We start from the raw sequence: 15,434 nt of genomic DNA, 5'->3' as shown, positions 1-15,434 counted from the left end.
ACTGCATGGATGAAGGGAAGTAACCACTCCTGCCTAAATCTGGTAATTCATTAACCAGACAGCACGAAGATATTTCCAGCAGGCACCTGAGCAGTGCCTGTGCTTCTCTCATTCTGCCCTCTATTTTGCTTCTAGGACTTGCCAGTTTGCAGTTCCTCACAAGACAATAAAATAAAAAAGCAATACAAACCCAGGAAATTAATTATGCTTTAAGGGGAGAGAGGGAGGAAAAACATTCTTTCCTGGTCAGCTTTGTTTTCTTACAGTAACTGGCAGCAACTGGTAACTCTGAAGCTCGGATTAATACATGAATGATAGAACCATACTCATTTCTTCCACCAATTTTATAATCCCTTCAAGAACTTTCCTGCACAGCTGTACATCCTTGAACAAGCTCAGTAATTTCTGTACTGGAACAAGCTGGGGTGCAAAGCAAAACTGCCCAAATTCACTGCTCACTTACAAACGTTCCTAAAACACGCACTGTTGATCACATCGAGTCTTTCTGACTGTATGCACAAAGATGCCCTTATTTCATCCAAGGCTTTTCACTTAATTTTCTAAATGTATTTCTGTTCCCTTGGTATTAGATGACAATGCTTCGGGAATTTCTGAAAAAACTGCTTAGCTACCTTTGCGCAGTGAGCTTCAGGGACAAATATTTTTGTTCTTTGCTCATACAAAGGCAATTTTGATAAAATGCGTAAAACTACGAAATACTTTCACAGACTGATAATAAGTAACTACAGGATACCACAATATATATTTTACTGAGCAGTCATTAGCCTATGCGAAGAAAATAAAATCATCCTTGTAACCTAACCTTCCTGTGCCTTTAATATTCATTTGCTAAAGTCAGCATTAGGATTTGTGTTTCCACCAAGCTCTTCTTCCTTGTAAAAAAGCAAGTTAAAAAAGGACTGCGCCCAATAGAATTTATTCCTGAAATAAGCAAACTCTATCATTTTTAGATTTATCAAACTTAGACAAAACAGATTAGGAAGCAAAGGCTATGTCACCTTCTGAATTACTCAGATTTCTACATACTTCATTGCGATTGCTAAACGAATTTTAACTTTTGTGGCTTTAACCGTTCACACATGGTGTTGAAAAGTATCTGAACACAAAAGGGAAAATCTGAAAAATACCTAAACTACATATTTATATTATGAATTGAAAAGGTGAAGATAGTAGATGTTCAGTGCATAACAGATTTACTATGTTTTCAATAATTTGTTCTACATACGTAACAAAGAAATAGCTTGCTCTTGCTAAGCTTTAGGAAGAAGAAATGCTGGAAGAAGGAATCTTGTATTCCCTCAGGTTCGAGTGGGCCTGTTTGAGTTCTCAAGGCAAACACCTTGAGAAGGAAGCCACTGTTTGCCTTCTCTCTTCAATCACTGTCTTTCCATCAGGACGAAAGGAAGCAGCATTACAAAAAAAAAACACAACAAACCACAAGCTCTTTGGTATATAAAAATGAGTATTTTTTTGTAGCCCAAACTTATTTCTTAGTAATATGGTGGGTTTTCTCCCTTTTTTAAAAAAACTGCCAGTTACTGTAAGAAACTTTGTATCTTTTTGCTATTTTGAGTGTTATCTTAGATCCAAATTAAAGACAGAAGCAAACCCAGCATTTAAATTCTGAGAAAGGCTTCTCATGTGGGAAGGGGAAAGGAAGAAATAAATCGTGTCACATGAACCGAGAAGAAATCTCTGTATCACCAGAGAACCCAATGATACCTGGAGCGAAAGCCACAGCTGAGCGCTCTAAAAGGGAAGAAGGAGCTTTGTCTGCTACAAAATAGAGCTTGTTTCTGATTGATTATGAAGTTTGAGTCTGAGTCTTGAACTGCAGAGCGCCTGGAAAGTTTTCACACACCAGCTAAGTGTGCTGTGCAGGGCTGCCAGCTGACCTCAGGCGGTCTCTTCCCAGTCCCCCTTAATGCAGGCCAGCTACAAGAATATCTCCTGCTAGAAGGAATGGGACAACTTCCATGCCTCAGCAGTGCTACAGCCACAGCCCAGCAAATACTACTTGAAATGAATTCGGAATAGCAGCATTTGTTAGCTTTAAATAAAGCTCCAAATATCCTCAAGGTATACGTATTTTACAAACCGATGCTTATGGGTTGTGTTAATTTAATGTACAGTGTAATAACAATCATTTAAGGAGATATGAATTAATTTCAAAAGCAGACATCTGGAAAGCAGGCTCTAATCTAATTGAAGTATGGGGAAAAAAAGGGTATTCTAGAAGAAGACAGTAGCTGAGGATACCAGTACAGGAATTCCAGTGGCAATAAGCTAGCAATGCACATACAGAACTAAGGGGCTGTGAGTTTTGTTATCAGTACTGCCAAATTTCATGATATCCATTTCATTATATTCATTTCAATAGTGACATTTTGGAGGGTTTTGTGCAATCTCTGCAGAAAATTTCAGAGTTCTTCATGAATTCAGAACTACATATTACTCTGAAGAGAGCGATCGCTCATTTTTCTTCACGGTACAATTTCTGTCAAGCTATGATGATCATTACTTAACAAGTAAATTCTGAATTCAGCTTTTAGAGGGAAAACAATACCTAATCTGTTGTGCAAAGATACTCCTCGACATACAGTACAACCCCAGGAATACTTGTGAAATGAGAATGCACGGTTCTTCTGAATTTTCTGTCCCCCAATCAATAAGAGACTGACCTTCCTTGAGACTTCTCTGGCTGTTCACCTCAAGGCATTCCTTCTCCTTCAGTGGCTTAACATCTCCAGCAGGTAAAATCTCAGAAAAGCCCTGTTGCTGCTTCTTGCAGCTATCGATCATGGTGAGAATCCTTTAGACTGGCAACATCCAGCACAGGAAAAAAAAATATTAATTTGTCACCGAGCAGTACAGTGCTGTCCCGAACACTGCTTCCAGTTTCTTTCTCCTAAGAAATGAGCAGCCACATCTCTTTGCAGCCAAAAGCAGCCATCATCCTTCACTGTCTACCTTGACCTGTGAGACGCTCAGTCTGCTTTGGAGCCTGTAACTCACTCAAATGACAGCACAGAGCCCGTGAAGCTGAACTCTCAAATCCCGCCTCTTTTCCCAGAAAACCACTCCCCCTTTTCCTTTAGCTGTGCTTGCTTCTTCTGCACAGTCGTGTTTCAGTATGCAGCTTGACGGTCAATCATCTGACAAAGAATGAGTCAAGCAGTTAAAAATAAATCCAGCAGTTGCTGAAGGAGCAGCATTTGCTGATACCTAAGACAAACTACCGCTGAGGACTCTCCCCTTTCCCCTTCCCCCTTCCCCCCCTGCTCTGCACACTGCTGCAGGCAGCAGCAACACTTTGTCTGTGCCCAAGGCACATTCGTTACTTACTAATTTTCATCAGGCAACAAAGCTGCCTGTTGGCATTTGAAAAAAATGTCGAGGAACGTTCCCCCACCCCCAGCCCTGTTTCAGGGGCTTTAGCTAGCAGAAATACGTGAGAAGAGCATTTCATGGCTTCCACTCGTTTCCTTGCTGTACAGGAGAGCTTCTACTCCTTGTTGTCAATATCTGAGAAACGAGCATTTTATTATTTTACTTTCTGCATTAATTACAATTCTTCTTATTCCCAGCAGTTTCAGGAGCATTTCCTCCCACGGCTCCTGATCTGCCATTCTCTCCAGCACTTTACATTCATCTTATGTGAATCATCAGCTTCAGTGTCAATCAGGAAGGTTTTGGGGAAAGGGATCCCCCTCAAACGATCTGCCACATGCCATAAGGCAAAAGAAGATTATTGCACATTTTTTGTACTTCGAAGAAATAAGCTATATGCAATTTTAAGTAGCCGCTACACACTGAAGTTAACTCCAGAAGGTGCACATTCCCTTCCCTCTGGCCTAAATCCCCTGTCGTTCTAGAAACTTTCCACATCCCTCCCTGGTATTTTAAATCCTTCACCCTGAAATTATAAAGGACACCTCCCCTCAGAAAAACTGTTTCACTCTCACGGCATCGGGTAGGAACAGGTCTACATGCAACAACGGATGCCTGATGTAGAATTTTAGAACTATGCAATAGGGAAACATGGCTTTGCCTCTTAGGATCTCCCTGCATGCTGCCATCACCCCGTGCCACACAGCGGCTCATCCCCTCAACCCGCCATCCCGTGCTGAGGGCCGGCCGGCCCACCTGGCAGCCGCGCTCAGCCTCAGCTCCGCCGGGCGCAGGAAGGCACAACCTCCTACACGTTTCTGGGTTCTTCACACTGTGCTAGGTTAATTCAGTTCTTCATCTTCATTCAGTGACTTCTTCAAACAGGAAAACGGTGCTCTGAGTACACAGACTAAAATATTCATGTAAACAATACCTGTTATACTTCTCCGAAAAAATGTGTTAACTTGAGCTGTAACTGAGGGTTTTTCTGTTTGTTTTTACAAAATTCCAACTTAGAACAGATTTTTATCCTGCTTTGTTAGGTAGAAACAAAGCAAGACTTTTTTTTATACCAGTGCGTAAGTTCTTTGCTTTGCACACATATGACATTCATCAAACAGAGGTGATGAATTCGGCTCATCTTAAGTACAGCCATAAGATTCTAACAGACTTCAGCTTTTTGTCTTCACGTTCTTTTGGTCGTAAAACAGCAAATGTTTCCTTCTTCTTTTTTTTTTTTTTTTTTCCAAAAAGTCAAATGAAAAATTTGAGGATTTTTGGAATACTGCTAATATCTTACCCTACTGTGGTAACAAACACCAAAATCCAAATTAAGGTCAGCATTTCCCTCAGTTGCTTTTGCCACAAAAAAAAGACAAGCTTTTTCAAGGTCATGTAAGTCTGCATGTGCTACTTCTCCCAGTGAATACAGGAGAGGACATATGCTGGCACTGTTCATAGCGTAAATGAAAGACACCCCACCATTCTGCCTTTCCCATATATGTACCTAAAGTAATAAAAATGTAAAGGTATGTAAGCAAAAAATATGCATTCAACTGCATACATACATACATATATATATATAATCTTAAATGACAACATTCAGGCATTCACCAGGCGATGCCACCTGTGATTTGCAAAAGGCTCACATAGTAACTTCTGTACATCACCAGTTTTCTTTGTACGACACTACCTGTAGCAGCTGTACCACACACTAACATTTCAAGAATAACACAGGCAGCTAGGACTTGATTCTAGCAATTCATAATAATTACACACTGGAAGTTAAAATTAACATTCATTTCTAGCTATGCATGTAGTTATCCACACAGAATTCCAGGAAAAAGGATGTCAGAATCAGACAGTTTGATCAAGAGATCTCTTTAAAAGAAAACATATTTTCCGTATCTTTTGTAATCAGTCAATTGCCAATCCCTGTAACAGAATTTCTTCATATATACCAGATGCCTTAAATTGAGTCTGTCAAAGGTCACGTCTCTCATCCTAATCTCTTCACAATAAGCAGATAATTAAAAAGAAAATCTATAAATCAAACTAAAATGACAGAACGTTTGTTTAGAAGTTTACCAAATGGAATGACCCTGCTGGAATTCTTTCATGTAGCCTGTGAAAATATATTGCATCTAAGAGGTCACAGTCCCTAGAGAGCTCTGAGTTTTGGCCTGTACGTCTTTTCACATGCTTTAACATTTGAAAATTGTTCCTTGTAGACACTGACTGATGCCCTGGGAATGTTAGGATTGTGGGAACTGGCACTATCAATGACAAAGACAGACTTACTGGGAAATCAGCACCTACTCATTTTGCTCTCTCCAAACAGATAACATTCAAATTTTATTAGGGTCACAAAGACATTTGTTTTTTCTATTGATGCCATTTCTGAAAACAAACACACAAAAATAAACACAAACAGCTATGTTTTAATTACAACATTCTGTGTGTTCTTAGGAAGGATTATTCAGTAGAATATTCACACTGGATGTTCCATGGACTGCTAAAACTTAAAGAAGAGCCAAATCACAGAATAGCTGACATCTTGAGATCCTTCAGTTCAACGTCCGTGCTCCAGCACGGCCAGCCGGAGCAGGCAGCTCAGCACTGTGCCCAGCACGGCTTTCGGCACTTCCGCAGGATTCCACCACCTCTGCGGACAACCAGTCTTCACTTCTGACTTACACTGTACTTCTGTATACTTCTACAGAGTACACACTGCACACACCACCTATACGCTACACTAAATAAAACGTCTATATTACTCTATCTAGCTCTGTTTTTTAGAATACACTTCATTTTCTGTTCCAGTTTTTTACTTTCACTCAAACTGTTTTCCATTTGCTGTTCTCAAGTCTTCTCACTACTCTCTTCCCTCTACTTTTGTCTCTCCAGCTGTCTCAAGAAATTAAATTATTTAATTCTATGGACAGTAACCTACTCTGTACTGTTAGGAGAGAAAAAAAATTAAGAGATCTCAAAAAAGTGGGAAAAATTGATGTAAGTGAACACACAGAGAATATGTGAAATTTCACTTGATTCCTTGGTATAAAATTTGCAGCTCAAAATCTGGTAAGTGCACAGAGGATTAAGAATTTGTTTAGAAGTCATTAAGCTATGTCAAGAACGTATGTTACCAGTGCTACATAATGAAGGAGTGGAAGATAAGAGTAAGAAGAATAAGATAAGAAATACACACGTGACTCTTCTAGATGTCAAAAAAAAAAAAAAAAAAAAAAAAAAAACCACCAAAAAAACAAAAAAACACAAACCCCTGTTGCATTAAGTTCATCTAAACCATATAATTAGGTTAAGTGTGATGTAGATTTCATTCAGTTGTTCTGAGTACTGCCTGCATCCTCTTTAGCAGTATTCAACATCCACCATTTGGACTTTTTTTTTTTTGGAACTTCACAGTAACTACAATTCCCCCAAGCCCTGTGGTGGTCCCACAGGAAGCTGTCATTCTCATCTGACCTTGAATACCTTAGGGCTTTGGTTCCTGAATGTCATTGTTCTTATGCAGCACTGATTTCTTTGGACTAATTTCTTCTAGTATGGTTTTATACTCTTGTCTTCTACTTAAAGATGTTAATTGTCCCAGAACTCTTTTTTCTCTCTGAGTCTTACCTGCTCTGAGAAGCAGATGTCAATTAGCTACATGGGGCAAAACTGAGGAGCAATGCAGAGGATAGAGCATGTGCACATGCATGATCCAGTGTGATTTACAACCAAAACAAATTGCTGAAGCAGCCCTGCAAAGTGGTGGACAGTCAATGGCCTGTATGGGATCCATCCAGTTACACACAGATTTTATTACAGGAGTATAACCAAGCTCTCACCTGTGGATAACGACTGCACAACAGTAACTTACTGACCTTCAAAAACTAGCAGCCTTAATTATTAGCCTCAATTTCAATTATACTGTATTATATTGTGCTATCTCACATTCTGGTATCATATTTGGTAAATTAGTTTTCTCCCTTAGCTTGTTTCCGCTGTTTTGTTTTTTGGTCCATCTCCCTGTCTTTTCCCTGCCCTCCTTTCCCCGGACACAGGTCCTTCCACCCTGTTACAGTCACGGAACCAGGTGAAATGGGCCAGAACTGCTGGCACTGTAAAATGCAGAAGCTAGGAACTTCTCCCTCTACGGATACCTTCCAACAACTAGGACTGCATGGCTCGTGACGGTGAAACCCTCTACCTCTACCAGTCAAAATGGCATGCTTACCAGTGCTGGGAAATAACAAATTCAGCACGCAGGAAGCTTTGCTCTTGCGGTACTGTTGTTTTTTTTTCCGACGGTATCTGCATGTGCAATCCCTTCCCACCCTCTGGCTCTGAAATAGCAGGTTGGAAGGCAGCACACAGCATCATCCCCATCCACCCTCCTGCTGTCAGCAGCAGACAGCCTGTCCTTCCCTCTCTCTGCCACCTCCTGGCTCTCAGACACAGGCTTGTGAAAGTGCGGTACATGTGTGAGCAGCATATTGTTCTGACAAGTACTTCAGCTGTGCCATGATGCCTACTACTTTTGTCATTCTTCCTCCACGGCCATCCAGCTAAACAACACCTAGTCATCAACTTTCTTCCTCTCGCTCCCGAACAAGAGACTCATCTGTGTCACATTTTTCCTCCCCCAGCCACCATCCTGCCTAAGCATACAGCAGCTTGACGCAGAGAAGGCTTTCAAGATTCAAGTACAGGTGAAGTGTACACAAACAAGTATTCTTAGGAGCTTTTAAGACTACAGAGTCTGCTTCCCAATCCTTATTTATGTGAGCAGTCCAATTGCTCACCTGACAGACATGGACTACACAGCAGTGGTTGCCATTAGATTACCAGATCTTTGAAAAGCAGAACCAATGAAAAGGTAGCTTTTGCTGCTTTTAGAAAGCTGAGCAACAGTTGGCCTCCAGAGAAAAGGCATGATAATTCATTGCAATTAGCTTACACAATCAATGCAGAGCATGTATTTGCTAATTATCCAGAAGCAGATGCAGACTAATGAGAAACTCAAAGACAATTTGCTAGTAATTCAGTACTGTGCTTGGCTGTCAGCTTGAAAACAGCTGTTCAAAAGGAAAAGGGAAACTTTAAAATTTTGACAGTGCAGAAGACTACCATATGATGTCCCAAAAGATGATTCTTTGTTACAACACACAAATGGATACACTGAGAGGTACTACACACAAGTTCACATAATGTTCTACAGTTTGTTTTTCTAACCCCAAATAACTGAAGTGTTTGCTTTACAGATGACTCAGCTGAAGTATTTCAGCCCTACAATTAAACCTTATCTTGCAAATCAATTTGAAAATTCTGATTAATTTCCCTGCAATTATACTATGAAATGTTAACTGGTTAGTATTTCTGTTTCATACTTTCTTGATGGGATAAGATTGGAGAGAATATTTTGGATGAGAATATTTTGCTGCTTTTCTCTTTCTCACTCCTCAAACAAATTGCCTTTTAGTCTTTATTCACAGAGTAAACACCTGCACCTAGTAACTAGGTGGAAAAGCTTAAAATTAAAATGCTGTTTCCCTCAAACTACTTGTCACTGATCCTCAACTGGAAGTTACGATCTCTTAACAGAGTTGCCAGCACATCTAAGTGTTCCTTTGTCAACTCAAAGAACACCAGTTTCAGTGCAGGTTAATTAGTGCCATGATACTTTGCACCAAAGAATACTGAGCAGCTGAATACCTGAACTCTTACACCAGATCTGCTCTATGATGAGATCTCTAGGGGCAAAGGAAGGGAAGCGTAAAAAAAAAAGAGTTCAGTAGTAACATCTCCAACTACTGGCATGTTTCTGCAAGTTCAATGCATGTTTCTCTTACCCTGCTGTGAATTAACTCCACGTAAAACCAAACCATGAGCCTTCCACACTAGTCCTGTTAACAACAAAGCTTGAAATGCAGTTTCTCTCCTGACTTATAAAAGCTGAACACTATGCAGACAATACTAGAATAATTCAGCCTTCTACTGGACTGCATCCAAGAGTTTCATGGAAGTAAACTGAAAGTTTAAAGAATCACTACTGAAGCTCACAGGAAATATAATGCTTCCTGCATGAAAATATTCAACAGAAAACCTTAAATATTCCATGTTTTTCAATGAAATGCCTTTGTACTTTTGTATACGGAAGTCTTTCATACTTAGACTTCGTAAAATATTGACTTGTTAAAATACCCCAGAAGAAATCCAGTCCTGGTAAAAAGTTAGAACAGATACTAATTTTTAAAGCTTCTTAAATATCAATAAATCAAATTCAAATTTTACTTGTACTCGTTTTAACTTTGACTTTCACAACTTCTAGAAAAACGTAGCTCAAATTTTCCCGTTAACCAAAATGACTGAAACCTGAAATTATGGGCGAGCAATAGTTTCGGTGCTCTGGAAGATCGCAGTGCCCACAGCTCTTCTTGTTGCTCCAGGAAAATAACAGGAATGCAAAATGGCCTCTGCTTCCAGGAACAACAGCCAGTCAGTATAAAGTCAGAGACAGTCAGCTCTTTCTTTCCCATAACAGCAGGAAACATAACGGGATGCTCCTCTTCAGGACACTTAGGAGTTATTTAAGTACTACTTAAATGAAGAGTATTCTTTGTGGCAGGACATTTAATTAGTATGAGAAATAGCAAAAAAATAGAAAAGAGTAGAAAATAGTATCCACATAAATGGTGTCCATCAAATGCTTCTTTACCATGTCTACGAGACTTTATTCCTCAAAACAGTTCTCCAATAATATGAACTCTCAATCTTTTCCGCAGTTCTATTTGCTGTTCTTTTTTGTTTTTAAAATTGGTAGGCTTGTGCTAATAACTGCCTTGGAAACAACAAATGACTTAGTCTTATAAAAGGACCTAAACGATGTGAGGCCATGGCCCATTATGTGAGCTTCCTACAATTGAATTTCCTCACAGAGGACATAAAAATCTTTCTGGGAGACCCGATACTTACAAAGTTGTTTTACTAAATAAGAGGAATAAATAATGAAGGCTAACTGTTCTTAAACCAACTGGCATAGAGAACTGGCACAGAGGAATGAGAGGCAATTTCGCAAATTATTAATTCCCTCCCCCTTCCCCTTATTTATGAAAATCAGCTATTCCAAGAAGCCAGAGCCCCAAAGCATTAGAATCTCTTACTGCTGATATTTCCTTGGAAAATAAATAATTAACAGCTTGTATTTGAAGTTAATACAAAACTTACCTACAAATTATTTTCCTAATTTATTAAAGTACAAGAGTATTTTCAAGTTACAGGAGGAGTGCCTAAGAAAAGAAACAATCATCTGATACAAAAGAAGTAAAAATGAAATACTAAACAGCAAATGTGGATAAGTTTAGGATCACAACTTATTTCATTGCTTGTCTGGCAATTTTTCTGTATTCATAAAAGCAGAACAATAATGGAACAATGACATTACATGAACAGGATAAATATATGCTTTACATACTCAGCAAGATTGCTTACAAAAAGAAATTTAGAAGTTGGCCATCTTGGAAGGGATTGTTGCTGTTTAATTTCACGAATATGAAGTCAGTAGCAGCCTTCAGATGTATGAAGTTTGACTTTAGATTCAAAGTACGTCCCTGGATCATATAGATTATCCATTTAATATCAAATATTAGATGACAAAGTTACAGATCTTTCTTCTACATTACAGAATTCTTAAGGATATAGAGACAAAGTACTAATAAGTAAGTTGCAGATCCCTTAGTTTAAAATAGTTTATTAATATACCAGTAAACACAGTTTTCTCTATATCAGGATCTACATATACGGACAAAAACAAGGAAGCAATTGTAAAATACAAGCCCAAGTATTCAAAGTGGTATTCATTCCATATCCAAAAAAGCTAAGCCTATGTCTCTCCCCGCCATGTTTTCCCATCATTCCGTTTTTCTCGCTTGGAATTCAGTAGGAGTCAGGGGGGTGCAAGCAAAGCACCATGGGGCTTGTGCCTCCTGTGGGAAATTACAGACCCCGTGCTGTGCTTCTGAGACAGAGTGCTGTGACATGGACACATCCCGAGTACGCGAGACACGCACAGCCTAGTAGGAGGACACATATTCTGCTTTAAAGCAGAGATATTCAGACAGCTGCCTCCTTATGTAATAATGCTTATACCGTTGCAACTGAATTCATTAATAGCTTACTGCTATTAATGCTCATTAAAAAACCCTTCAAAATCAAATACTGCATTTACATACTTTCAATGTTCCCAATACTGACAGTCAATATTAAAAAAATCAAATTTTTATTATTTTAAGATATTAGCCTGGGAAAACAAACACCACAAACAAAAGGTTCCTGCCTTCTTTCCAATAAAAATGAGCCTGCATTTGGATTCAGTCTTACATTTGGATTTGCAGTCTACATTTGGATTTCTTCCCAATGCTTACTGTAACAGTGGAAGCACGTTTTTTCTCAGTTGCCATGCCAACATCAACAACTGAGAGATATTGGAAAGGCTTCTGAAACGTAAATCTTATTTTCTTTCATTGTTCTTCCATAAACTAAGTGGTGAATTAAACTTTCTAGGATACAATGTGAAACTTCAACTCAGTATTATTTTTGCAGAAAAATCTATTTTTAATTATTCCTTTTTTTGGTCTGATAACAATAAAACTCCTTTCAAAAATAAGCAATTAATACTTCTCTTGTACATAATCTATTCCTTAAAAATTATTGATAAGTACAACGCCTCCATTCTGTGTGCCTGAGCAAAATATTCCAGTTGGAGTTTTAAGGTCAGGCTTTCATCCGCCATGATGGGTGAAATTGTTCCGGACAGATTCCATTACAAGCAAACACTATGGGCACTTTAACTCCACAAAATGTGGTTTGGAAAGGCAAGTGAGAACAGTCGATGTTATTTGAAGAAAGCAAACAAAGATCATTATTCCCAGAGAAAACAACAGAGCAAAGGGAGAACAGCTCCAGCTGCACTCACCGTTCTTGCGCTCATTGAGAGGAGGCAAGCAGTGACTGGGCTGCAGGGACAGCTCCTTGAACTCGTGTGCCACTGCTTCGCTGTGAGGGCTGGGGGCGAGACGTGGCAGGGATCCAGGGTCGTCCTCAGCATCCGCTGTCCCCACGTGATCCATCGTGTTAAATCCTCTGGAGAGAGGGAAAGCAAGCGATCTTTTAATCACACAGAAGCTGATAAAATTAACAAAGAAAGAAAAAAAGAAATATCACGTAGACATGTTACTGCCAGCTTTGGTTGCTTCCTCGGCACAGAGGATTCAGCTTTAAAATTATATTTACATCATCTAATACTTTTCCACAACCAGCACAGATTTAAGAAAAATGCACTAAAGCAATGTATTTGTGAGCAACTTAACAGTTCAGAGAAGTTTCTTACAGAAAAATTATGTTGTTAGCTCTTAACATGGATGTCCCCAAGCTCCTTTTCCAGCAAGTGACACATGGTCATGTGTCAAATGTTCATTTTTTTTCCAAAAGCTTCTATTAGCAAATACTGAATGAATGTATGGCGACATACAAATAGCTTTTAATTTTTTTGGAGCACTGCAAAACTTTTCTCAGCATTAATAATCAACTTTGGTATTGATTCAGGACTTGATGCTGCCACAGAACCACACAAGGGTTAGTTAATGTCTGACACGGAAAGTTTGTTGCCATGAAATTTTTCAAATTAATTCTATTTCACACTAGCCACTCATTGTAAAGTCCTTTCTAGGATGGAGTAAACATCCCCATTCATTCTTTATTTTCTATCCTTCATGTGGCACTTAGTTGGCAGTGAGGAATACAGAAGCATGGTACAAGCTCTTCAATGCTCACAGAGCTTCCATCACTGAAACTTGAATAAAATCACTACGGATTTCAATGCAGTTCACCCTCAGATTCCTGGAAACACGATCGATATGAAATAACAATTCATGGAGAACCATAAAACAAAATCAATGTCCTAATGTTAAACTGTTTCATTATTTTTAATCATTTTTTCTTAGGAAACACTGCTGCTGCCCGTATTTAAAGTTCAGGCTTTTGCTATGCTGAATATAAATGCCTGCATGCTGCAGTGTGTATTTAGTGACCACGTGCAGACAATATGTGGTTCAGTGACCACAGCCAGAACATCTCATGTGTTACCTGACATTTAAAAAAAATTAAAGATGACAAAAATGTTCAGTGACCACCAAAGAATGGCCTACACTATAGAAAGGGATAAAAGAATCATGTTGCTGAAAGCACCAATTTGAAATAGGAAACATAAGCCAGCGCTGCTTGATTGGTACTTCAGTAGAACAATTATGATGGTTAAGTGCATATTTTTTGTTATTTTCCATAGTTGCCAATTGGTGCTTTCACATTAAATTAAGACACTCAGTGTTACACAATTTTTTTCTTTGTTCTTAGCTTCTAGAAGCACAATTCACGTAGCTCTCATTTGTTTTACTGACATTACGCTCTGCTCAAACTCCCACTCACCCACACAAATTAAGTTCATTACTAACCATGCAATTCTTTTCAGAGCAGAATTTAAGTGAAAATTTAGTTGCTTACCTGCTTTAATCACAGCATTTTATCCCCAATTTACTGCCTGTGACTTACACCTTGGAATCGCTTTTCAAAGAGATCCAACCACATTAGCTGTGCTCACAAATTTAACTCCATATAAAAATTAACAGAAACACTCTCATGTATGAAAGGTTTCCCATTTATTAAGCTGCATGTTAGCTTTTGACTAAATTGTTTTCCACGAGAGGTAATAAAATACCTTGCATTAATTTAAATCAATTTAAATTTTACCAGTCCTAAAACACTGAGGCAAATTAATTCATTGTCTGTTTGTTCGCCTTGGTTTCAGAACTGTGTGTAAATGTGGCTCGGCTGTCCAGCTCCAACAAGAGAAAGGCAAGGACCGATTCTAAATCACATTAGATGACATTACTCATAGCACTGCACAGCAACTCAAACCAGACTGATTTCTCACACAAAAAAACAGCTTGAATCTGACTAAACTGAACTGAAAGGGACCTTGTGGAGGTGACCCGGCCCAGCTCCCAGCTCAGAGCAGCTTCCTGCTGCTTAGTAACTTGTCTCACTAAGTTCTGAAGGTCAGCAGGGCTGGCGATTTGCACCATCTCTGGGGAACTTCACTCAGAATTCTCCCCCTGCATCCCCTCTCTTCAAAACCAGCGACCCATGCTGCTGCTACCTGTGACTGTTCTGTCCTGCTGCTCTGCTGTAACGCAATAGTGCTCTCTGTAGATCTGAAATCCCAGCTGTTACGATGCTTTCACACAGTATCCAAATTGGCTAGGTTATCAGGAAGCCTCTAAAGCAAAGTTCAGAGTTCTAACTCTATCTGAAAGTTTCCAATTCCCAGCAAAACAAATTCTTTGTCTTAAATTTTTTTTGAGAAACCTCTACGAGAACTGTACGCCATTTTAACCACTAAAAATAAATGTGTTCATAAATAAATAAATGAATTTGTAGTGACGTCCGCTATTTATTTGTTCATAGAGCTTCACAGCAATGAGACTCTGTGAAGAAAATTGGGAACAGGCTGCGGCATGCAAGGTAAGTGCACACTGAAGCACCACAGTAGATGCCAGAAAGTTATTCCTGTTATTTCCTCAAGAAGCTGTCTGTGAAGGCTGATGGGACTGGGTAAGGCTGTTACACACAGCTACTACATGCAGAAGGTCCTCTTTCAATCATCTGCTGAAAGGATGCCGGAAGACATTTTACCTATTGGCAGTTAGGCATCCAGCTGTTTTCCCAAAGGATCATCTAATCCTAGATGTCTAATGTATCAATATAAAAAGTCCATGACCTACATCGTCAAAACTTGGCTCAGATCTGTTGCCTGCTGAATCAATGAACAGAATATTGAAAGTATAGCAAAAAGATGACAAATTGCAGACTTGCAATAAAATACAAGCAATGCATCTAACACTTCATTCTTGTTCCACTAAAATCTAAGGCAACATCAGCTGTTCAACTTCCTAAAAAGAAAA

At 39.1% G+C, this 15,434-nt stretch overlaps 1 protein-coding gene across 1 annotated transcript in view; it reads right to left on the bottom strand.

Moving 5' to 3' along the window:
* The window catches only part of MRTFB (myocardin related transcription factor B), a 70,552-nt gene that overhangs the window by 39,991 nt on the left and 15,127 nt on the right, over nt 1–15,434 (bottom strand). The window contains 1 exon segment of the mRNA XM_085237976.1: nt 12,392–12,558. Coding sequence (XP_085094102.1) covers nt 12,392–12,545 — 154 coding nt within the window. The 5' untranslated portion in view covers nt 12,546–12,558.

The sequence above is a fragment of the Meleagris gallopavo genome, chromosome 16 (assembly GCF_905368555.1).
Source record: "Meleagris gallopavo chromosome 16, MGAL_WU_HG_1.1, whole genome shotgun sequence".
In the NCBI taxonomy this organism is placed as follows: domain Eukaryota; kingdom Metazoa; phylum Chordata; class Aves; order Galliformes; family Phasianidae; genus Meleagris; species Meleagris gallopavo.
Note: the sequence above shows the minus strand (reverse complement) of the source record. Positions and strands in the feature narration are given on the sequence as shown.